A 25082-nucleotide genomic window follows, 5' to 3' on the forward strand; every position below is an offset into this window, starting at 1 on the left:
TAGATTGAATTTGGTATTGATGACGTGAAAAATAATAACTGTAACTCCATTGAAATGATTCAAAACTAAAGTAACGAGCCAATTTTTTTAAATGTAAGGAGTAGAAAGTACAGATATTTGTGTAAAAATTTAAGGAGTAGAAGTAAAAAGTCGCCATAAAAATAAGTACTAAAGTAAAGTAAAAATATCAGAAAAATCTACTTGAGTACAGTAACCAAATATTTGTACTTCGTTACTTCCCATCTCTGACTGCATGATATATTTAATTAATTTATTCTTCTGAAAAGAAAGACATCAGTATGACCAATTGTTTATATCATTTTGCTTGCCATTAAGGTAGGATGCCCTAATGTTTGCAGGTGTGATGTGTTGTCTCAATAACCAAAAAATGATGAGGTGAAAATAAAAAAATAAGAATAAAGAAGTATTCATCCAACAGCCACTAAGCAGCATTTCGCCACAAGATGTACTGACTGTTTATAGGAAGCTGAGGGAAATATAAATACAAATTTAATATATTTTTGGTTCCACCCAATGTTGTTTTTCTCACACTTCGCCCTTTCTGAGAATGTACCTTGTGGTTTCTCTTAGGGTTTTGCCACCAAGAGGAAGTCTGCACAAATTCAGTAACCGACTCCTGTGATGGCTGCATCACATTTAAGCCATTCTGTGCATGGTGTCAACAGCTGGTAAGAAACAAAGCTTTTTTTATTGTCAGACAAATCAAAAACATTTAGTCTAGATTACTTAAAATTACTGCTATGCATTAGAATTATCTTCATGATAAAAAAAATACCCTCACTGTATTAACAATTTCTGTGTTATTTCTGTGTCCATATCTTTGCTACATCATGACTAGAATACCATTACGTACTTTTCTTTGGTGAGAGCCACCTCTCCCACTAATGCACAATGCAGTTGCATGCCTTTTAACTGGAGTACATAAAAGGTAGCACATAACCCCCACCCTGGCCTTTCCGCCATTGGCTACCTGTGATGTTTAAAGTTCCTTTTAAGATTATTTTATTTGTTTTTAAATGGTTTGGACCCTCCTTACATCTCTGAACTTCTCCATCCTTTGGTGCATCAGGTCAGTTGGCCTGCTGCTCCTGGAGGTACTGAGGCCAAGATGGAAGCTCAGAGAGGGAACAGAGCTTTTTCAGTTACTTCGCTAAAATTGTGAAATAAGATAACAGATAAATTTTAAAGAACCTTGTAACTTTTAGAAACCAACTGATGTATTGATGTGTAGAACCACCTGCTACCATTTCTACACCACATGTAAAGAACTTTAGCATAAAAATGCCACAAAAAATAAGGACAGCTATTTTGATTAATTTTAAAAACAAACCAACAAGAAAACAGGAGTGTCTTAATTCTCACACTTTCACTATAGAATAGAGGTTTAAGGTTGAATCTATTACCACAAATAAACTGCAACTTTGATTTAAGAACTCATCTTAGCGTACAACTTGGCCACATGGCAGAAACAAACGCCTTAATAAATTGTATAAAGTACAAATAATACCTACCCTGAGTTTCTTACATTTGTGGAATGTATGCAAATCTCTAAAACAGTGGTGCCCTATTCGGTCCAAAAGACTGCATGTTAAAATTGCATTTCACCACTTTTTGGTGTTGCAACCACCACCATCTAACCACCACCACCACCACCAAATAAAAAAAAAAGTAACTCAAGTAAAGTGAAGATACAAGTAAATGTACTTTGTTACTTCCCACCACTGATAGATAAACACCTGATCCAAATTTAAGAGCAGTTGAAATATTTTGCATTTTGGATGTTAAGGAGGTCCTAGGTAGAGCTTCCAGTTAGAGCTAAAATAAATGGAAGTAGAACAAAATTCAGTTTATCTATATGCCACTAATTGACAACACTTGTCACCCCAAGGCACGATACAGAGACAGAATAGTCAGAACAATCTGATCATTTTCAGTTCAATTCAGTTTATTTCTATAGTGCCACTTCACAACACATGTCATGTCAAGGCACTTTGCAGAGACAATTCAACCAGATCATACAGAAATTGATTAAAGATTTTATATTTAAGAAAAACCAGTTGATTGCATCTACTCATTGACTTGAAGGCAATTCCTCACAATAAGCATGCTTGTAGCAACAGTGGAGAGGAAAAACTCCCTTTTAATATGAAGAAACCTCCAGCAGAACCAGGTTCAGAATGGGCATCTGCTGAGGCCGACTGAGGTTCAGAAATAAGCAGAGATACAAAAGGAACTTGTCAACCAGCTTCACAGGCATGCGATCCAGGAAAGACACAGCCAGGCAGACGAGCTCTGAGCCAGCCCACAGGTCAGAGGATGAAAGAGAGCACATCCAGCCAGTCACAGTCAGAGAAACAGGACTACACTGAAAACAGACCAAGCTCTAACATCTACCAACAAAGACTTTGATTGCAACAGCACAGCTGACATTTCACTTAAAGATGGTGTCACAGCAGAACAGGAACAGACCAGATGAAGCTACTATTAAAAAAAACAGGGAGAACATAAGTTAGAGAAAGAAAATTCCTAAGGTTTTATTTGAAACTATTCACTCTCTGATGTCCTCAATGCCCTGACTGCCCCTGTACTTTGTAAAGCAAACTGTAATGATGTCTTTAATGTCTTTATTGACAAGATCAAGGACATAAAAACTAATTTCCACCACCTTCTTGTTCTACTCCAGTGAGCATTGATAAACAGGCTGAGAGATCTGGTTGGGATCATTGGATCAAATAATGTCTGACCCTGCCAAACTAGTATCTGGACTACCTAAAGGTTCTGTCCAAGGGACCAATTTTGTCCCTGATAAATGTGCTCCTTTTAGATAGGATTATCCAGCAGTTTGAAAATGTCTCATATCACATGTTTGCAGATGACATTCAGCTCTACTGCTCCTTCACTACATCTGAGGCTCAAAAATTAAACTCTTTGGTCGAATCTTTGTCTTGGATAAATAATTGGTTGAGAGACAATAGTCTATAACTGAACCCAGGAAAAAAATGAAACACTCATCATTGCCCCAGACAAAGCCATTCCTGGCATTAAGTAGCACTAAGGAGACTTAAAACAGGTGATAAAACACACTTTGAGAAACCTTGGAGTTTTATGTGATGAGGCAATGTCTCTGGAGCAGCACACAAAACAATTGATAAAAAAAAACTGTTACTTTAAACTGCATAACACTGCAAAACTCAGAAAATTGCAAAACTCATTTTCGGAAAATGACGTTGAGATGCTCATCCATGGATTTGTGTCATCATGTTTGGACTACTGCAATAGTCTGTTCACTTGTCTGAACAAAAATGGCCTAGCTCGATTGAAGCTAGTGCAAAATTTTGCAACAAGGATCTATAACCAGAAGAGCTCACATAACTTCTGCTCTCAAAGCTCTACACTGGCTTCCCACTGAATACCACATTAACTTTAAAATTCTGGTCCCGACCTTTAGAGCCCTGCATGGACAGGCGCCCTCTTATATTGCGGCTTGATTAAGCCTAAATTTTTTGCTGACCTGAACTTTTTAATGGTCCCTCGAACCCCTCAAACATTAGCTTACATTTAATGTTTGGTTGCTTCTTCACAAAGACAAATAAATGTTACTGATAAATAAGATTTGCTGTCTTTGGTTGTTGTAATAACACATAAAAACTGTTACCATAAAATGTATTTCATCCAGGGGCGGAGCTAGATGGGGGGCCAGGGGTGGCCATGGCCACCCTTACCTAATCATTGGCCACCCCTGTGGCCACCCCTAACATTTTTTCTGTATAATACAGATGGCAGTAATAATAAAGAATGAACCATATTTTTTCTCATCAGTCGTATCTATATATGATCCTTGTCACATTCCCATTCCCAGGTTAGAGTTTCATTCTGTTGCACATAAAGTGCTGTGACTAGAAGTTTACTGATATTGCTCTTAACCGTAAACAAAATTTAAAATCTAGATTTTGACTCCCCTAAACCTACCTTGACCAACTAGAGTAGACCAACCTGCATCCAGCTTTCCTCATCAACAGGAGAATATGACAGTTTTTCACTCATAAAACTAAACAAGAACATTAGCTAGGGGATATGTCATTGTTTTATGGGGATTTGCTTGAATTGTGATAGACATTCAGACTCTCTTCACTAATCACTGATTTTTTTATTCCTGAGCTTCATCTTTTTTGCCATCACTTTCATAAAAGATGAAGGACACTTCTTTGATAAGACCATGAGCACAAAGATTTGCTGTCACCTATATTTGGGAAAATTCCTGTTGTGAAATAGTTTAAATATAAATTTTTCCGGATAGAATTTCCTAAAGTAATTCATTCCAATCTACTGAGCTGATTTTGTGGTGTTTCGGGGTTTTTTTTTCTTTGTCTGTCTGTCTTTACCAAAATGTTATGCTATTTTTTAAAGTGATTTCTGACCTTTTGTTTGTTTTAAAAAAAAAAGAATTTTACAAAACCTGGTGAGCAAGAAACAGTTCGCTGTGGCACTAAAGCAAAGCTGATTGAAAGAGGATGCAAACCAGAAGAGATCATTTCCCCCCAGAACCATGAGATCATCTTACAGAAAGACCCTCTGTCCCAATCGTCTGACACAGAAGAGCCTGTGCAAATGAGTCCGCAAAAAATCCACCTGAAACTCCGACCTGGTTAGTATAGTCAGCTGATACTGTTGTTTCTGTCTCATGAAAAGATGCATTGGTGTCTGTATTAAACATATTTTGATACACACTAGGTCTGCATAAAGATTTGTTGGTGGTCTAGAAACGATTGCCATTTTCCATAGTTCAGGTTTTAGCCTCTTGATAGATGCTGTCTATTTATCCTTGAATTTATATTTTTTAATTCCCATATTCAATAAGATTTATAAAAGATTAACACTTCACACATTTGGAGAGGGCTAGTTGAAGGTTGTTAAATATGATAGCTGTCCATAATTCATATAGTTTTTCTTACATAGTATCGTGGTATAAGGAATCAATTATAATATTTTGTTTAAGCTCCCTAAGGAGTCATATTGATTGGAGCAGAGATCAATTTTGTCAAGATAAGACTAATCACCTTCATTACATAAGTACATGGTTAGGGCAAGAGAATGGGAAGATACAGAGCAACCTAAAAAGATATAATAATCTATATTGAAAGTGAATAATAAAGTAATTCTTCTCAAAAACCTGACTGATAAAATGACCTGAGGCAAAAGATGCAGCAGGAAAAATGGGGCATCAGTGGTAATATGGTATCAAATAAAGACACAGCAGAAGTACCAAATTACACAGTTCAATATATATATATGAGGAAATGAACTGTAAATATCCATGTCAGGGCTCATCTTCATTGAACGTACATCAAGGTTTAAAGATTAAACCATGTTGAAGTTAAGTCTTGTTTAGGATTAATTTACTAGAAAAAGTTTTATTTGAAGAGTGATTGCTCATGGTGATAAAGATTTGGGAATAAGTGCGTTCAGGGGGCAACAGGCCAGAGTACAGAAATGTAGGTCATATCTCTTGGATAGAAGATCACTTTATTTTGTTTTAGGGATTCTACTAACTGTCAGATTACAGTATAGTTTTGTAATGGCTCCACACATATATAAACTCTGCAGTGTAACTGATCATGTCTCTGTTTACAGGGCTTCCACACTCTTTCAATGTCACCTTTAAGAGGGCTGAGGGTTACCCAGTGGATCTTTACTACCTGATGGATCTCTCCTACTCCATGAAGGATGATCTGGAAAATGTCAAAGGCCTAGGAAAAACCCTTTTTGATGCTTTGAATAGCATTACGAAAAAGGCTAAAATAGGTAAAGAGACAAAAATTGAAACCAAATTCCGCTGGATAAAAAAATGCTAATTGCACTCTTAGGGCCAGATCTATCAAAGGTTTGCGTGTATAAAAACGTGAGCTATTTCACTGCGCACGCTAAAAAATGTACAAACTGATCTATCAACAGCGTGCTAAAAGGATTTGGTCTTTAAAACGTGCTAAATAGCGCCTCTTATCCATTTAGTACTTTTTCTGCAATGAATATGCAATATGGGGCGTTCACACGCAAAAGTGCGTCTTGTGGGAGGAGAACATGTAAATATATTAATTTAGCACTCGCAAAGTGATTTATTAAACCTGAAAGCAATTTTGCTAACGGTATCTGACTCTATATTTAACACGTTTCAAAAGAAGGTGCAAATGGTCTGTATGCATAATTGCGCACACATGGCAGCGGTTATTGTCGCAAGAAGGAGACATCGAAATGAAGCAAGGAGACGCAGAGAACGCATTTTTTCACTCCGTGTGAATATTTTTGGAATGAACGAGGAAACGATCATCAAAACATATTGTCTATCCAGCATTGCCATTTTGGAGCTGTTGGGGGAACTCCGAATGGATTTGGACCCAGCCACAAGGAGGACCCACGCAATACCAGATATCACAAAACTCCTTGCAACATTGCACTTTTTTGCATCTGGGATCTCCCAATCTCGTTTTTCAGAAGTGCTGTCCGACGTTCTAAATGCCATGTCGCCCTGACGCCCTAACGGAGAACCCCGACCTCCCCCCTGCGCCTGTGGAGCAACATGCCAATGCTGCGGGGATGCGTAGGCACAGTAATCTCATCCACAGTCACTTCTTGTGAGCCATTTGGTATGTGCATTTTTCTACAGGCCGATACAAAACACCTGTTTTTTTGTTTTGTTTTTTTTTTACTGCAGTGAAGTAGAAATTCAGCCACATACCACCTTAGGGAATAAAGGTTGCCAAAGTTTATATATATATATATATATATATATATATATATATATGTTTTTTTGTTTGTTTGTTTTTTTTTTTGGAGGGGTTGGGGGTGTCACTGTAAACTTAAAATTTCTTAATGCACTAGTTTGCACAAACTACAAACTACTTTGCCGCAAACCACAAAACGCGCAAAACCATCATTTAAATAGGGCGTCTCAAACAGTTTTGCACCTGCCACCAGTTACGCAATCGCTCTTGTTAAATCACCCGCAAACCATGGTTCAGCCCCTCGCGCAAAATTCCAGTTTGCGAACGCAAATTACTGAACGCAAAATTGGATCTTGATAAATCCGGCCCTTAGAGCGATCAGTTTTTCACTCCTCAATACTAGTCGAAAAAGTGACAAACCAAAGAGTTGGGTCTCAAGAGTGTTATTTGTCTAAAGAGTGTTAATTGGCACTATATAGATAAACTGAGCTGAGTTGAAAAAATTTGACTTTATTATCTGTAGAGAATAGTTTTTGGGTGTTTTTTTTTTTATCAAATTTTACGTTTACAGGGTTCGGTGCCTTTGTTGATAAGACAGTGCTTCCTTATACAAACACCAACAAGGAGAAACTGAAGAAGCCATGTGATGAGAATGACGATCAATGTCAGGCTGCCTTTGGCTACAGACATGTTCTTAGTATGACATCGAGCGAGGAACAGTTCAGAGAGGAGGTGGCAAAGCAGTACATTTCTGGAAACTTAGACTCTCCTGAAGGAAGTCTTGATGCCATGATGCAAGCGGCTGTATGTGGGGTAAGAGGCACCTTTCAGTTCCTTAGTAAAAACAGTCCAGCATGTTTTAAAGATGTCTGAACATCATTTATTATTTTTTTTAGGATTTCTTTACACAAAGCTGTAGTTACTATACCTGCCATAGTCTAAACAGAGAGATCATGCTTTTTGTTTGTTGTTTAAAATATTAAGGAGAACTGAGCAAAAATCAAAACCATTAAACAGCTTACCTCAATGATGCCATTGTTGAACTATAGTTTTAACTTTGTCACAGAATATGGAGAGTAATGTTTGTAACAAAATAGGACTTTTTTGCATCTTTGTGACACGCATTTCACAGGATCAAATAGGCTGGAGAAACAGCAGCACTCGGTTAATTGTTCTGGCCACAGATGCTGGATTTCACATGGCTGGGGATGGAAAACTGGCTGGCATCCTAGAACCCCATGATGAACAGTGCCACATGAAAAACAACCTTTATGTCAAAAGTAATGAGATGGTATGTGTTTGTTTTTGTTCTATTACCGACTTTATTGTGATGTAGATTGATGCAGATTAATGCTGAGTGATGAGGTTGTTTGTGCACAAGACTCATTATGATTCAATTCTTGTGTCCAGGACTACCCATCTGTTGGACAGTTGGCCATTCAGCTGGAAAAAAACAATGTTCAGCCAATATTTGCTGTAACAGAAAATGTGAAGGATGTGTACACAGTAAGTACATACATTCTTAAGATATATATATATATATATATATATATATATATATATATATATATATATATATATATATATATATATATATACCGGTATATGAACACTTACAGATATAGGAAAAGAATTATCCTAATCTAAGATATTTTAATTCAATGTTTTCCAGAAACTCTCAAAAATTATACCAAAGTCAGAAGTGGGAGTTCTGTCATCGGATTCAAAAAATGTGGTTCAACTGATTGAAAGTGCCTACAAGGTAAATCTGCTGGTGATTTTGGCAATTCATGCTGGTTTAATATACATTTAATTAAATTGATACAATATGCTGAATCAATTTTTTTGCTACAGAAATTATCCTCTAAAGTCACAGTGACACATGATGTTCTTCCTGAAAATGTACAAGTTAAATACCTGCCAGTGTGTGATCATCCCAGAGAAGAAGGCACAAATAAAGGGGTCTGTGATCAAGTCGGTGAGGGAAAAGAGGTCAGTGTATTTTGTTGCTGTAAAGCTTTGTTCTGACATAACATTTTTAGATTAGGTAAATGGCATACCAGATTTTAAAAAATAGCAAAAAAAAAAATGGTTATTCTAATTAAACTCATGCTGGTAGTCCAGCTCAGTCATTTTAACATTTGTCAGTACATTCAGAATAATTTTCCTGTGCCACCCAATAATGCAATAAACAACAATCTTACACAATAATATTCACAACAAATATGGTTCCGGAATATGTTACAGAACAGAAAGATCCGACAGATGTTCAGATGGTCAGTTTTATAATAATTTATACATGCATTCATAATAATTCATAAATTATTAGTAAAAATGTTGGCTATCTAAGGAAAGCCATCCAACTGCATCATTAGCCCAATGATAAATCAAACAATCATCCCATACAAATGTGGAAATAATGTTGCAAGAGGACAAAAGACACTTTGGAGTGAAGTGGAGGGGATTTCCTTTAATCTGAGTGTAGTGGGATCGATAGAGTTCATGAAGTCAAGCAATATCCCTCTGCTTCAGCAGTTCATTGAGCCTCTAGTTTAGCAACCCTCTATAAATGAATGCTACACAGGTTTACAGGCTCCCAGCAAACAGTGGTTTGTGACCACAGTGACCAATATTTGTCGGTTTGCCCTTTTACCAATATAGATTGGTTAAAAACCACTAACAACACAGTCTGAAAAGCTGAAGATATTAAATTCTGATGTATATAAAAAGCAATTAAGATAAAGATAAAGATAAAAGATAAAACATGTAATTATGCTCTAATCACCCAATCAGATTAATAGTTCAATATACCTTTGTAGATTCTTATAGAAAAGGAAAAGCCATTTTCAGCTCTTCTTTATGCAGATCTCAGCTAAAAAGTAGGAAATACAACCCTAGCGTTTTTTCACCATGCAATTTGTTGTCATAATTTTAATTCATTCTGGATTGGTGCTAATCCTGTTCTGTGAAACTGGGCCAAGGTTTGTGGATTAAATACATCTGGTCCATTTTCTCTCTTTATAGATATACTTTCAGGTTACGGTCACAGCAAAAACATGCATAGAGCAGGAGTCCTTCACTATCAGCCCACTTGGTATTAAAGATAAACTGACAGTAACCATATCTACCAACTGTACGTGTGAATGTAACAACCATGGAGAAAGCAATCAAAAACACTGCAACAATAACGGAAGAATTAACTGTGGTGTATGCAGGTAAGATTTCTGTAATAAAATCTCCGTTTAAATGCTCTATATACACATATTGTTTTTAATTTATAATCATTCAGCAAAACATAAATGTGATTATTGCTGCAGGACACTTACAGGTTTGTCAAAAATATTTGGTCACACTTCTTTAACATTCCTAATTTTATCTGTTTGTTTTATTACTTGTATTATGTCCTTCTGCAGCTGCAATGATGGTTTTTCGGGACAGAGGTGTGGCTGTAATGTAACAACACAAAATTTAGAAACTCTGCAAGCATTATGTCGGAGGGATAATGGAACAGAATGTGAGGGCAGAGGAGATTGTTTATGTGGCTCATGTAAGTGTCATGAAGCAGAGCAAGGATTCTCTTACTATGGAAAATTCTGCGAATGTGATGATGAACATTGCGAAAAATTCAACAATAAGAAATGTGCAGGTATGTGTCTGAGCTGTTTTCTTATAGTAACTGATAGTTTTACACCACAAAGAATGTCTACCCAAAAATGGCAACCATTTAAACATTCTGACAAATAAAAAAGCGTGTATATATATATATATATATATATCAATTGACACATATCAGTTTTAATTTGTGTCATACATTAAGCATATCTGTGAAATTATTATTATGCATTTGCTGTTGACTACATAGGTCTGAATGTATACATCGGGTCTTTCAAGAAAATTAAAAACACACTGATGCTGTAGAGATCTCAATAATGTATGTGTATGATGTTCAGAGATGGCAAAAGTACTCACTTTCCGTACTTGAGTAAAAGTACAGATACTTGTGTTAAAAAATACTCTGGTAAAAGTGGAAGTACTGATTAAACTTCTTTACTCAAGTAAAAGTAAAGTACAGGCTTGTAAATTTACTTAAAGTATAAAAGTAAAAGTAGAAACCACTTTTTTCATGCCGTTGCCTACATTTTAAATGGATGTCTGCCAATAGGACTAGATCTCCGTTGTGTTCATTTTCAATCATCTCGTCGTCCATGCTACTATGCTAACGCCACCGCCACCAAGCTGCAATGATTTGCCGCGAATGAACACCGCCGAATCTGTCGATTCATCTTGTAGTGGTGCGTCAAATGCAACGTAGATTCCCATCCAATTAGATTGAATTTGGTATTGATGACGTGAAAAATAATAACGGTAACTCCATTGAAATGATTCAAAACTAAAGTAACGAGCCAATTTTTTTTAAATGTAAGGAGTAGAAAGTACAGATATTTGTGTAAAAATGTAAGGAGTAGAAGTAAAAAGTCGCCATAAAAATAAGTAGTAAAGTAAAGTAAAAATATCAGAAAAATCTACTTGAGTACAGTAACGAAGTATTTGTACTTCGTTACTTCCCATCTCTGATGATGTTACACTTGGCATGACAGAGGTAAACTATTTTTCAACAGAGGTAAAGAAAATGACAAGGAAAGATAATAAAAAACACATGAGCAAAAATTAAACATCCATCCATCCATTTTCTGTCACGCTTATCCCAAGTAGGGTTGCGAGTGTTGCTGGTGCCTATCTCCAGCTGTCTACGGGCAAGAGGCGGGGTCCATCTTGGACAGGTCGCCAGTCCATCGCAGAGCAACCAAAAATGTACAGTTTTTGAAAATCTTTAATGGAAGGATTCATTAGCTAATATAAAAAAAAGAAAAATATATCACAATATTTTAATGATATATAATACTGAGGTATAGGTCAACCAGCAATGGAGCAAATCCTCAACACTCTGAGGGATACAGGATCAATTCAGATGGGTTCACCAATCCAAGAGAATCAAAGATGATGGAAAATTGTTCAAAGTTTACAGCTGCTTCTATGCACCCTCAGAGAGGACACACACAGACACACACACACACTTTCCCTTATATCACTCCTAGGCTTTCAGTTGACTGTTCCTTAGGTAGGGGATCCATACATAGTCTTTCTTGGACTTTATTAGTATAAACATATGGTTTAGGAATGTGCTCCGATCCAAATCAAAACATTAGGAAATAATCAGTTACAACCTTTTTTTTTTTTTTAGGAAATGGTGATTGTAAATGTGGAAAGTGCGAATGCTTTGATGGCTGGGAGGGCTCTGCATGTCAATGCAGCAGGACTTTAACGGAGGGATGTCGTCCTCCACCGTCATCCTCCACAGGCAACAACACTATCTGCTTTGGCAGAGGGAGCTGCAAATGTAACCTTTGTGAATGTGATGAGGGATATCAGCGCCCATTCTGTGAGAAATGTGAAGGCTGTGATGATGTATGCCAGACAAAAATGTGAGAAAATTTAAGTTTTAATGATGTATAAAATATTACTGGAATTGGTAAGGCTATTCTATTTTTAATATTTCATTTGAACATTTTCTATTCTTTTTTTCAGGAAATGCATTGAATGCCTTTTCGTTAATTCAGATGTTTCGAAAGAAGACTGCAAAGTCGTTTGTGGGGGAAGCATGTCCCATACCTTGGTTGAAAATTTTACTTATCAGGGTAAAGATTGCAACCAGAAGGACAGTCAGGGTTGTCGGATCAAATTCAAGCTGGAGCAGTTATCCGGAAGGGATAACTACAAAGCTGAAATACTGAAAATAAAAGGTACATTACTAATTCCCTCTCAATTTTATCAATTTTAAAATTAAGCTGTAACTTTTGTTTCTTGCCCAGAGGACTGATATCAAATGGTAAAACGGCCTCACTTAGCATTCAGTTGAGCTCTGCAACTAAGCTACTATTTGAGAAAAAAATACACTAAAAAATGTTAATGTAATTAAGTAAATTCTTCTTGAATTTAAGTGTATTTTTTCTCTATTTAAGCAAGTAGACAATTTATCAATGGAATAATAGGATCTGTGTTTAAAATAAGAAATGGAAACTCCATTAACTTATTTCAAGTGAATTACATTTTATATTATTTTTAAGAGCAAAAATACCAATTCTCTTGACAGATCATCATACTTACCAGCTCAAATTAAGGACAAATACACTTATTTTAAAAACATTTACTTTTTTTTTATCAGTTTTTTAGTGTAATACTTAATAGATTTATCATGATATTATGTGCTAAGGTAACAGGCTGTAACTTATTTGTCCCTTAGACAAATTTAATATTTACTTTAACAATTATTTTGGTTAAAGGTTAAAGACGAAGAGGTGCTGTAGAATTGCACAGACTGTCCCTGACTGTCAGTGCAAGTTCTTTTTATATGTCTGGTTACACTAAATTGTTTTAAATCAACCAAACTTCTTCAGATTCCCGTGAATAAAATACCTAAAGCTGATGATTTTTTTCTATTGATTGGTGCTCTGTAGGATTTTATAGCATCTCTCTAACCATAGCTTGACCCAGGAGACAGATCCAGTGATATGGAAGACCTCCTGTCTTGTTCAGCTAACAATGATCAGTGACTATAGAGCTGTTGCCCTGATACCCCACATCATGAAGGTCCAAGAGGTCTGGTACACCAGCTATTAGTTGAATATGCCATCATACACCTGCTTCATCAAAGTCAGACAAGGCACACAGCACTGTCAGGATCGTGATTTTTAATTTCTACAGTGGATTTACCTGTGATTCAACCTGACTTGCTTTGTAAGAAATTCCACAAGACTTGGGTAAAGGCCAGATGCCAAAGACGGTTGCGAAAGCTTGATCAAAAACCACCTGACAAACAGTTTGCAAAAGGTCCAGCTCTCTAATCAAGTTATCAGCATAGGAGTTACACAGGGCATTCTTATTTAGTCTGTACTCCCCAGTCTTCCAATGCAAGACAAGCTCCTGTCATCTGAAGAAATACTCCAATGACTATGCAATCATTGGGTGCCTCTGAAATGGATGTAGTACAAGCAGCAAATAACCGGCTTTGTGGCATTGTAGGAACACAATAATCTAAGCCTTCATTTTATCAAAACAAGGGAGATTATATTTTGGAATCAAAAAGAACATGTCAAATTCTATCTGCACCATGAGAGGAGGTGGAGGTGGTAAGCTTAGAAGGGAGGCTTGCTCTGTTCTGGGAACTTCTTTGGAGCTTGTGGAGATGATTTCACAAAGACTTCATCATAAAATGAAACCTTAGCATCTTTTACGAAGACTGTTAAACACCAACAAAATGTCTTATCTAGATCAGGTGCAAGAAAGACCTTCACAGAGGATCCTTCCTGACATATACAAGTTGAAAAGTAAAACTGAGTTACATCAACATTTAATTTTGTTGGAAATACAATGTATTTTTAAATCAAACAAAAGACATTAGTCCATTTGGTGGCTGAGATAGGGCCATTGTATTTCAAGTTGTCAGAGTTTGAAGATGTTTGAGATTAATCATAATTTAATTCTAAATTTACAGATTGCCCAGAACCACAGAGTGTTATGCCTATCATAATTGGATCCATTGCTGCGGTGGCTGTAATTGGGATTCTTCTGCTGATGCTGATCAAGTTTTTATACTACCTGAAAGACCTGAAAGAGTTCAAGAGGTTTGAAAATGAAAGACAGAAAACCAAGTGGGATGAGGTTAGTTGTTTTGCTATTTAGTAGAGATTTAAACCAGTTTCAAAACATATAGTTTTATTTTAAGGTGCATTTTAATTTATCAAGTTTATACACACACAAACATTCTAGTTTGATCATAGGAAGTGAGGACCATATATTGACTCTCTATGACATCCACAGATTTTTTTTTGTCATTTTCAACCCTATCTGTGCCATAACCTTAATCCGTTACCAGTGCATATCTAAACTTAACTAACCTAATTGGCAGCTTAGCCCTGAATCTGATCGTTAGCAAAATAGTGCATGTGGACCAGCCAAAATGACTTCACTTTGTAAAAATATCCACATTCCAAAGGTTTAAAACTGAAAATGGCCCTCAGTCTTATTCTAGAACAGCACACACACATCCAGTTTCTCTATTCCACTGAGGACTTTCCATTGATTTCCATTCAATGGATCCTAACATTACGGGTACCTACGTAACCCAAACATGAACTCCAACACACCTTAGTCCTAAACCAAACACCTAATCCTAAAACAGTAATCTTCCCCAAGGGGACCTGGCAGTATTTTCAGTTGGATGGTGTAGCGTTTTAACACAAAATGGTCTCCACCATGTAAGAAAAAAGACCACACATGAATACACACCCATACACTTATGTAAAAAGTTATTTGTATATATGTGTTTTTGAATAAGGTCCTGTGTTTTCCATTCTCATGATAGGAAAACATCTCATGTAGATAACTAAATTTACATCAATTTAAATAGTTTTCTGGCAGGTTCCACCACTGTGAAATACTTGAACATTGGTCAAAATATACCAGAGAATCTCAGCAGCCAAATGTAATTTTACTCACCATTCCAATAGTCTAGCTATAAAAATATCCATTACAACTAAAATGATAGTATTGATCTCTGAGTTTATAACGGTATAGGTTTATATCATTTTGTTTCTTTTAGGAAAACTTTTTTTTTTTCAAGCTTCATGTCCAAATATGGTCCTGGCTCTTACTTGGAGAGGTTATTTCTTCCCACCAGCCATGGGTCAAAGTAGAAACTATGAACTGAAACTATGAACTGCCCTGTATTTGTGCAGTTTCTTCTAGACTGAAACCAAGATTATCATTGCACAGCAACCAATCTAACTAAAGGTACTTTCTTTATACCAGATCGACAATCCACTGTTCCAGAATCCCACTACCACTGTGGCTAACCCTCTGTTTACTGGAGAGAATTAAGACCCCTGCTTCAGCGCTTCAATCGATATTTATTCAGAGCTTTTCTTGGAGCAGAAATGCTCGCGTTTATATGACTTTGTGATTATATATAATAGCAAACTTGACTCACCTTGTATAACGACTGATAATTATAAAGAAAGAAGTAAGCTGGTTTTGTGAAGCTGATATTTACTTGTATGTATGCTGTTTTTAGTTGACAATGACGAGTTTTGATGTAGCAATGAATTATTAGCAAAGACTACACTGATCAGCAGAGATGGGAAGTAACGAAGTACAAATACTTCGTTACTGTACTCAAGTAGATTTTTCTGATATTTTTACTTTACTTTACTTCTTATTTTTATGGCGACTTTTTACTTCTACTCCTTACATTTTTACACAAATATCTGTACTTTCTACTCCTTACATTTTAAAAAATCGGCTCGTTACTTTAGTTTTGAATAATTTCAATGGAGTTAGCGTTATTATTTTTCACGTCATCAATACCAAATTCAATCTAATTGGATGGGAATCTACGTTGCATTTGACGCACCACTACAAGATGAATCGACAGATTCGGCGGTATTCATTGGCGGCAAATCATTGCAGCTTGGTGGCGGTGGCGTTAGCATAGTAGCATGGACGACGAGATGATTGAAAATGAACACAACGGAGATCTAGTCCTATTGGCAGACATCCATTTAAAATGTAGGCAACGGCATGAAAAAAGTGGTTTCTACTTTTACTTTTATACTTTAAGTAAATTTACAAGCCTGTACTTTGTTACTTTTACTTGAGTAAAGAAGTTTAATCAGTACTTCCACTTTTACCAGAGTATTTTTTAACACAAGTATCTGTACTTTTACTCAAGTATGGAAAGTGAGTACTTTTGCCATCTCTGCTGATCAGCCATGTGAATAAGACCTTAAACTGCCTTAAACTGATTTGACCCCTCTCATGTCACAAACAAGTCTTACAGTTTTTTTTTTTATGTCTTAGCTGAATAAAAACTAGAATAAAAAAAAAAAAAAACATTTTTATTTTATTAATATCTCATAAGTGATCATGCTTTTTATGTAATCAAGAAGAGGTCCAATTAAATTCTTAGCTTTTAGGGCTGCTAGACCATAGTACGTCTGCCAGAGTGGCATACTGATAAGGTAACTAGTATGACATAAGTAGAATAGTACTGTTTGCACAATCTACTTGGTAACATTTAATGCCAACAAAATAAAGGGATTGTTTAGTTCAAGTGTTTGTTAAAGGTTACCTTAAAATCATCACCTTTTGAGGGGAATTGTTCGGAAAATTATCATTGATGATTACACCCCAATACCTGCTTGTTGAGTGTCAGAACTGATGTTTTCCCCAGTAGTTTTTTCTAATTAGAACAGTTCCTCTGTGTAGATATACAGTTATAATCTTCATTCTGTACGTACGATAGGGGCGACAGTGGGGTCGGATGTAGGAGTTTGCCCTGAAATCGAAGGATTGACGGTTCAAGCCCCGGCTCCGACTTTCATTGCCGTTGTGTCCTTGGGCAAGACACTTCACCTGCATTGTCTACTGATGGTGGTCAGATGGCCGCGCCAGTGTACGGCAGCCCCGCTTCTGTCAGTGAGCCCCAGGGCAGCTGTGGCTACAATGTAGCTGGCCACCATCAGTGTGTGAGTGAATGCGTGAATGAATGAAGGAATGTAGTGTAAAGCGCTTTGGTCAAGTTTCCTGATTTGAAAAAAGGCGCTATATAAGTACATGCCATTTACCATTTCATTCTGTACATGGCAAAGATTTGGGAATAAAATGCGGGCGGTGTCGTTCAGCTTCAGCTAAGAACAAAGTGTAATATTTTGATAAGGCTGTAGCCATGGATGTCTCCTAATCTGTATAAACGTGTATGATGTAATGATGTGATGATGTTGCAGACTGGAGATGTATAAAATCTTTCTTTACCTGTTTGTCAAGGCCACTTCACGTGTATGATGTAATGATGTGGCAGACTGGAGATGTATAAAATGTTTCTTTACCTGTTTGTCAAGGCCACTTCCCGATAAGGGAGCCCGGTCAGTAAAAAGCTGCCTTCTGTAACCCTGAGCAACTTCTCTGATCTGCGTGAGATTACAATTTCTACCAAAATCTGTTATCATGTCTCATGGTTATTTAATACATATACGTTATGAAGTGTTACTCAAAGAGTTTGTCCTGAGTGATCTCTTTTCAGGAAAAAGAACCAGAGAGAGGGAAAGCTTCAAGGTATGACACAAAGCTTTCCTTTAACATCAATTCATCAAAACATTCTGGCCTTAATAGTAGTAGCATTTTCCATTAATACTCACCACTCTGTTCTTTTTACATATCATTTACTAAATAGAACCAAAAAAACAAATCTTTTTCATCAGGGTGTTACCATTGGACTCTTAAAGCATGGAAAGGGATGACAAAACTTCTATAACTCTACTTCTTACTAAAAATGAAAAGTGATAAATTTAAATTGTTCTGCTCAACACAAAATGCATCAAAAATAGCAATAGATTTACAACTGGGGATAAAATGTTAAAACACAAGCTCTTAAATGTAAACATTGGCAAATTTCTTACAAATGCCAACAACATATTCCTGGCAAATACAACAAAAACTGCCTTTACTGACTTCAGTATCTCCAAATAGATTGGTTTTTATTCTTGTATTCTGACATAGTGGCAGATATACTTTCCTGTAGAATTACTGACATCTGTTTTTAGGATGAATTGGTGGGACATGTAAAAACTACGTGCTGAAACTCTAAGCTAGAAAAATTAAGAAAAATAAACAAACATGTTTTAATCAAAAAAAAATATATCCATTACAAATTTGGGCTGTATTTATTTGGGATAGTACTTTCTGACAAATGATAAGTCAAGTGAAGTCTCTTCTCATAGTACTTTGTTTTTAGAGTGGCAATGGCAAACCAAGCAGTACACAGCAGACATGTAACTAACTGTCAAAGCTCTGATTTATCTTGGACAAAAGAGTAGCGTTGCAGTTACTGTTCAAAGTAACTGAGTAAGAGATGTTTCCATCCCACTAAGAATATCTAAATGCAGACTTAAAGGCTTTCCGGGCTGCAACTTGGCTCCTCTGAAAGAATTGTGTGTCAAGACACAATAAAAGGCAAATGATTGGTTAAACCAGACTTTAATTAGTTTAATCAGTAATGGGAACAAAATCAGAAACGGCGACAAAATGATTGGCCTCACACAATCAAAACAATAACCATTCAACCATGTTATATTTAGGACTTCTTCAGTGGTCCTAAGCTCAGATAGGACTAAATTTACCATTTTTATGTTAACATGCAGACAAAGTGCAGGACCAAAAGTACTTAAGATGGAGAAAGCAGAGTAAGGAAAAAGAAAGAAAATACATCAAGTAAAATCCAAACCAAGGGGTTGGAGTACTACATCTGTTGGGTGGAGTTCCCATTCCAGGTATTGTTGTCTTCATCTTCATCCTCCTCTGTCCGCAGTCTGCAGATTTTACCTTCTTTCTTGAAGTCTTTAGGCCGCATCTCCAAATTTTGCTTGGTGGGAATTTCTCTGAACACAAAAGCATAGAGGTTTGGAACAGAACGAAAATTATCCAACACGAATCCAAGATACTGCTTTGTATTTTGTAATAAAGAAACTGTTACAATTTGACTTCTGCTAACCAGGGTGAGGTGAAATTACTTGTGCTTTCCAGAAATCAGATCATTATTTATTTTATTGATGACAGAAAACACCTAAGGTCAAGATTTCTCCTTGTTGAAGATTGTTAACGGACTAAACAAACCTTCACTGTTATCCACCATCTAAGACAAAAAGGGAGGTGTATTTTTAATTTAATCCATCTTCTGTGGCCAGTCTTTAGAACCAATTTGTATTTTCCACCTGATCCAAAAGTAATAATTTAGTATTTACAGACTATGTTGAGACAGGAAAGTTTAATGTGTACTTTGACTTCAATTCCTATTTAATGTTATATTTCCAGAGAATAAAGAGAAAAGGTTATTGTTTAAAAGTAATGTTACTGTCACTGACTCTAATCATAAAACAAAAATTGTCAAATTAAAGTACATGACACAAATGTAATATTCTATACAAGCATCTGAAAGGAGTGGTTTGGATTTGTGTTCATTTGTGTTCAAAATTATAAATCTAAACCCCTCCTATACCAGCTGTGTGTTTTCAATCTCGATGTGAATGAAAAAGCAGCGCTTACATGGAAGCCTAAGAGGTATGTAAGAGAACATTATACATTAAAAGGTTTAAAGCAGAGTGTAATTTTGGTGGAGCTGCAGAGCCCTCCAGGTAAACATTAAAATCAGAACTATTAATTATGCTTTCCACAAATCTGGTCTTCATATTGCAGGAAAACTAAAAAACGTCCCGTTTGGCATGCTTCATGTGTAGAAACAGACTGTTTTATATTGAGATTATATTAAAAAGACACCCCCCCCCCCAAATGTTTTATTTTTAAAAAAGAGAAAAAAAAAACACCATCTATCTGATTTTTTTTTATATGTGACTTTGTGTGAGTATCAATAAAACCCTGATCTAATAAATTGATGTTTGAGGCTGTTATGTCAAAAGGTTTCAATTAATATAGACTTCTTTTGTCCCAAAGGTAATTTAACTGGTAATGTAACTCGTCTCGGTTCCTGTAGGAGTTTAGATTTGCTTGCTTTGATTCAATTTGACGCCAGACTAGAGGACAGGGGTGCTGGTCCTTGTGAAAAACCTCATGTGACCAAATATTTTCTTTCGCTGCCTTCTAAACAGGCTGAAGATTTGTTCTTCAACTTCATATTTTCAAGGTATACTACCTGAACAATCATAAAAGGCTTAAATTGGAAGGCAACCGGACATTAGCTCAGTGTTTTTGAAGACATTTCAACACCTATCCAGGAGTCTTTGTCAATTCTGTTGGCTCGCACTGATTGACAAAGGCTACGTTCACACTGCAGGCCCTGATGCTCAATTCCAATTTTTTTGAGAAATCCGATCTTTACGCGTTGCCGTTCATATTTCCAAATATATGCGACTTGTGGTCTCCTGTGTGAACTGCAGCCATACAACGCAAGTGTCCCGCATGTGCAATAGTGGACGCAATGACATCACAGGCCAGCGTGCTCTTTTTTTTCCGGAAGTGAACATGGATGGTAGTGCCAGCGCGCATCTAGCGGCGTTTTCCAACCATAAAAACACAATCTTTTCAAGATGGTTAAACATAAATACTGCTCTCCACATCATCATCTGCCATGGTTGTTGTTTTTCTTGCCGCTTCTGCGTAGCAAGACGCAGAATACTGACCTTTGTCGGGTATAAATGACGTTCAGGTCGGATGAATGCGACCTGGCCGTTCAGACACAAGTTGCATTTGAAAAGATCAGATTCGTATCGGATTCAGGACCACATAGCCAAGTGGCCTGGGTCAGATTGGAAAAAATCGGATCTGTGTTGATTTAGACAGATCAGATCCTGGTTGCATATGGGCCAAAAAAAATCTGATTTGGGTCACTTCAGGCTGCAGTGTGAACATAGCCATAGACTCCTGGATAGGTGTCGAAATGATCTTGAAAAAAAAAAAAAAAACGTCCCATTTAAGCCCGTTTCTGGTTGCTATGACCCGGGCGAAAGAGAATTTACACAGGCATACATGAACAATACAATGAACACCACAAAAAAAAGGTTTTTAATCAACACTTTTGTTTCCATGACTGGAATGAAAGCCTCGTGCCAAGAAATGAGAACAGGATGTAGGAAGTGAATGCACTGTTAGATACGCTTATAGATGTGGCTGTGTTCATAGTTCGGTAAAAATCATTTTTTGCCTTCAGATTCCTTCTTGCACAAATCTGCATTCTGTGGAAGCTGATAGTGGTCGTATTAGACTTTTTTTTTCTTTGTCTTCTCAAGATAATGATATAATCATTGGTTATCAGGGTTAAACCATTGACTATATCGAGATAATTGTCTCATTATTACGAGAAAACAGTTATTGATCTCTTGAGATAACAAGATAATTAATCTGAGTAATGAATGAAGCCGGCCAACAGCCCAGGATTCCGAGTCCATCCAGTCGTGGCACCGCGTGTGAACAAATGATCTGTTTTTTAGTTTCACTCATTGTCAGGTCATGGTGGCTGATTACATAAGAAACAAATCAGACAGTTTTTTTTAATTAAAATCTTTAATCTGGACTCTTTTTGGGGGTTAATGCATCTTATAGCTAATGCAGGTGTAACAGGTATAAGATTAATCAGAATTTGAAGCAAATCATCAAACCAACAACGTTGTCTCATTACCTAAAAGTTAAACACAGGATTATTTATAGAATTACACGTAGGCTGCCATGACTTATACTTATAAATCCTCTCCCACTGTTGTGGTATTGAAGGATGTTATCAGTTTTTAACAAACAAAAATCATCTCGTTATCCCGAGAAAACGGCTTTCATTATCTTTAGATAATACAGTAGCTAAAACTGATAACTTGGTTTCTCACCTCTTAGCTTGGTTAGGGGAGGAGTTTGAGGCATTACGGTCCGCCTGCCCTCTGGATGCTGATGCTGAATAAGGTGTTGCAAAGAGAAAGGAGCTGAGAAACCTCCATACAGCAAGCAGAGGGTAAAAGACTGTACCCAGAACGGCCCAAATGCCAAATCCAGAAGACGGGGTAACAGAGCTAGCAGGCCTTCGAGACTGAAAGAAAAGAAGGGGTAGAGTTACTGTAAAAACACAGAATCAAAAAATGAATCGATGTCTGTTTTTCTTTGTTGTACGGTAACATGGTAAAATAAGATAGTTTGCCTCTTAATTAAAAAATTTCAGACTAACTTATACAGACATAACAGGCATGAATATATATTAACTTTAGGCTTAATGATTTTCACTTTACCATCCATTTCTCTGAATTAATCGTTTAAGAATTTGTCCACTGGTGGCTTGAATCCAAACAAAATAAACAGGAGCCAAATGCAAGCGGGATGTAAAGGCACTTACTGGGAGAAGAACAATGGAAGCACTTGGGACCAATTCCAGCTCCAGCAAGGTTCTGTTCAGGTCTTCACTGGAGAACTCTCGCCGAGGATACATGGTTGCTAATGAGAAGTTCCCATAACGATTCCCTATTTCCTGAAAGAGAAGCAAAAATATTTAGCTCTAATATTAGATGCACAATGTTGACTCAAAAATCTGAATTATTCATTCATCCATAAACCCAGATTAAATGAACAATGACTGTTTGAGATGCAGAAGAAGCGTCCCAGTGAGAGCTCTGATAAAGAAGCTGCGCAGGGAGCTAAATACTGTAAAAGGCAACAGAAAGGAAAAGAGAGGAATATGATCATGCATGGTCTGTGTGAAATAGGAAGACAAACCTGGTAAGCAAAGTTCCAAGCCTCCTGGAGTCTAGATTGTGAGGGAAACTGGTTGGTGAAGGAAGAACCATCTGGAAGTCGAAACTGTATCCTCGAAATGGTGCTGATTAACCCCAAACAAACAAAGAGAACATGCACAAAAATAAAACACCTTTCACAGAAGCAGCTGATAGAATTTTGCAAACAATGTTTAGGTGTTTTATTGTTCAAAATCACTTCATATCCACACATCCTGAATAATAAAAAGAAACAAAACCACTGGGGTAACTTCTATCATTAGTTGTGTGGCGGATAAAAGTCCTAAATACCTTTCTGTTATTAATTGTGTTTAAAAGCCTCTTGGCAGCAAAAGAGTCACAGCTACAAAGTCAAGTAGGTCTGTAAATTTGCTAAAAATATTTAGGCTATGAAAGCTATAAAAAGTTGAGGAATGCCCCTTGCTACACCAGTGAGGTCTTAAGGGTGCTGGACAGCCGAAATGTTCTCTTTTCTCTGGAAAACAACAGCTGATGCATCGCCTGCTTCTTATTGGGCCTTCTGCTGTTAATATAATAAAACATTGACACACTGGGATTGGTGACACTCTTTAGATATTTATTAAAGATAATCTTATTCTTTAAGGATTAAAAAGGGAATTAAGTATAAAGTCAGTTTTAGTTTATGGACTAGGGTTGGGTTAGTTACAGGTAGTAATTACATCTCCTGATCAGTGAAAATAACTCATTACTAGCCAAAGTAACTATGCATTTATTTCTTATTTTTCTTAAATGTCACAGAATTTGGAAAACTTTGTTTTTATTGGAATTTTAAATATAATTATAGGTTCAATTATGAAATATAATGTGATTGTTATTAATTAATGAATAAAATAATTTAAAGGACTACACATCTGAAAACATTGAAAACTAATCTGCACTATTTTGTTGGGTGTGCAGTTTGACAAGCGAGTTGCAATATAATCATCTAGATGTGATAGTATGTTTCTCTTTTATAATAATGTAACAATAATAGGGATGAAGCTGAAAAATAATATGTTTCAAGCTATTTAACAAAAATAGAATATATACTTTTCAACAGAATTAAACAGAGGTTGCACTATTCCAAAAAAAAAATTTAAAATAGCAGGACTGAATGGATATTTGCGTTTGAAAACATAGAGCTGTAATGATTTAACTTACATAGTATGAGAAAGTAAAGAACAGGTGGTCATTAAAGTCAGCTGCTGTCAGTCTGTGCTAAGATCATGTTCCAGTTTTTGAAACCAAAGCTTCTAACCACAGTTTATAGTCTTTGTTTCAAGACATAATCAGCAACTCACACAATCATTTAGTCTCCAGTGAGCGCTTTTCAGTGGGAATGCTGTCATTCATTCAGGGCTCTGCGCCATCATCTCTTCTGTTCATGCTAAAGTTGCGCATCACGGTTACGTGCACCACGTGTCCTAAAGCCGGGCATACACTATGCGATTTTTTTCAATTGTTGCACGCAGCTACAGCTCACATTGTACGATTGTTAGTACAATGCAAGTTCACAGCTCACAAAGTATGTACAACCGGATGCTCTGTTGCGATCTACGTGCTCACACTGCAAGTCTAAAACCACGTCTGACTCAGCTCCACAGTGAGATGGAGCTACTCTGACTAATCTATCCAGAAGCCAAACCAGTAGAAGAGGAATAAGAAGCTCACTAGAGCGAAACGCGCTCTAGTGAGCTTGGCAATTTGTGCAATTTTGTGCTGTAAGCCCTAAAAAGAAAAGGCGACAACGTACTTGGACAAAGACATGGCTGAGTAAACGTGGCTACAACAAGAAAGAACTCCATTTCACCTGCACCCCGCCATGCTTCTGGGTTTATATCTGAGATCAGAAAATTCTCGCACAACTTGAAAGTCCCCACGAAAAGGGCAAAAAAAATCGCACAGTGTAAGCCCGACTTTACACCAGCAAACTTCCGTCATTATATATATACAGTAAGTAACGAACAACAAATCTGTTCAGAGGCCATCACGAGTAACTCATTACTAACAA

General features: G+C 36.7%; 2 protein-coding genes across 3 annotated transcripts in view; one reads left to right on the forward strand and one right to left on the reverse strand.

The window, feature by feature from the left end:
- The window catches only part of LOC107102808 (integrin beta-2-like), a 17287-nt gene extending 1232 nt beyond the window's left edge, over window positions 1-16055 (forward strand). The window contains exons 3-16 of the mRNA XM_015402244.1: window positions 592-689; window positions 4465-4666; window positions 5653-5823; window positions 7312-7553; window positions 7873-8031; window positions 8151-8246; window positions 8413-8502; window positions 8595-8732; window positions 9765-9955; window positions 10154-10386; window positions 11983-12223; window positions 12327-12541; window positions 14293-14459; window positions 15609-16055. Of these exons, the coding sequence (XP_015257730.1) occupies window positions 592-689; window positions 4465-4666; window positions 5653-5823; window positions 7312-7553; window positions 7873-8031; window positions 8151-8246; window positions 8413-8502; window positions 8595-8732; window positions 9765-9955; window positions 10154-10386; window positions 11983-12223; window positions 12327-12541; window positions 14293-14459; window positions 15609-15677 (2312 nt within the window). The 3' untranslated portion in view covers window positions 15678-16055. The remainder of the gene's footprint in view (window positions 1-591; window positions 690-4464; window positions 4667-5652; window positions 5824-7311; window positions 7554-7872; window positions 8032-8150; window positions 8247-8412; window positions 8503-8594; window positions 8733-9764; window positions 9956-10153; window positions 10387-11982; window positions 12224-12326; window positions 12542-14292; window positions 14460-15608) is intronic.
- Window positions 16056-18816: 2761 nt separating this feature from the next.
- The window catches only part of ubxn4 (UBX domain protein 4), a 20028-nt gene continuing 13762 nt past the window's right edge, over window positions 18817-25082 (reverse strand). The window contains exons 10-13 of one of the 2 annotated variants that reach the window (XM_015402236.1): window positions 23055-23157; window positions 22678-22809; window positions 22181-22377; window positions 18817-19231 (exon numbers count right to left, since the gene is read on the reverse strand). In XM_015402236.1, coding sequence (XP_015257722.1) covers window positions 19093-19231; window positions 22181-22377; window positions 22678-22809; window positions 23055-23157 — 571 coding nt within the window. In that variant the 3' untranslated portion in view covers window positions 18817-19092. The remainder of the gene's footprint in view (window positions 19232-22180; window positions 22378-22677; window positions 22810-23054; window positions 23158-25082) is intronic. The other variant, XM_015402235.1, reaches the window with a different exon arrangement.

Source organism: Cyprinodon variegatus, unplaced genomic scaffold, assembly GCF_000732505.1.
Source record: "Cyprinodon variegatus isolate N-32 unplaced genomic scaffold, C_variegatus-1.0 Scaffold1322, whole genome shotgun sequence".
Classification (NCBI taxonomy): Eukaryota; Metazoa; Chordata; class Actinopteri; order Cyprinodontiformes; family Cyprinodontidae; genus Cyprinodon; species Cyprinodon variegatus.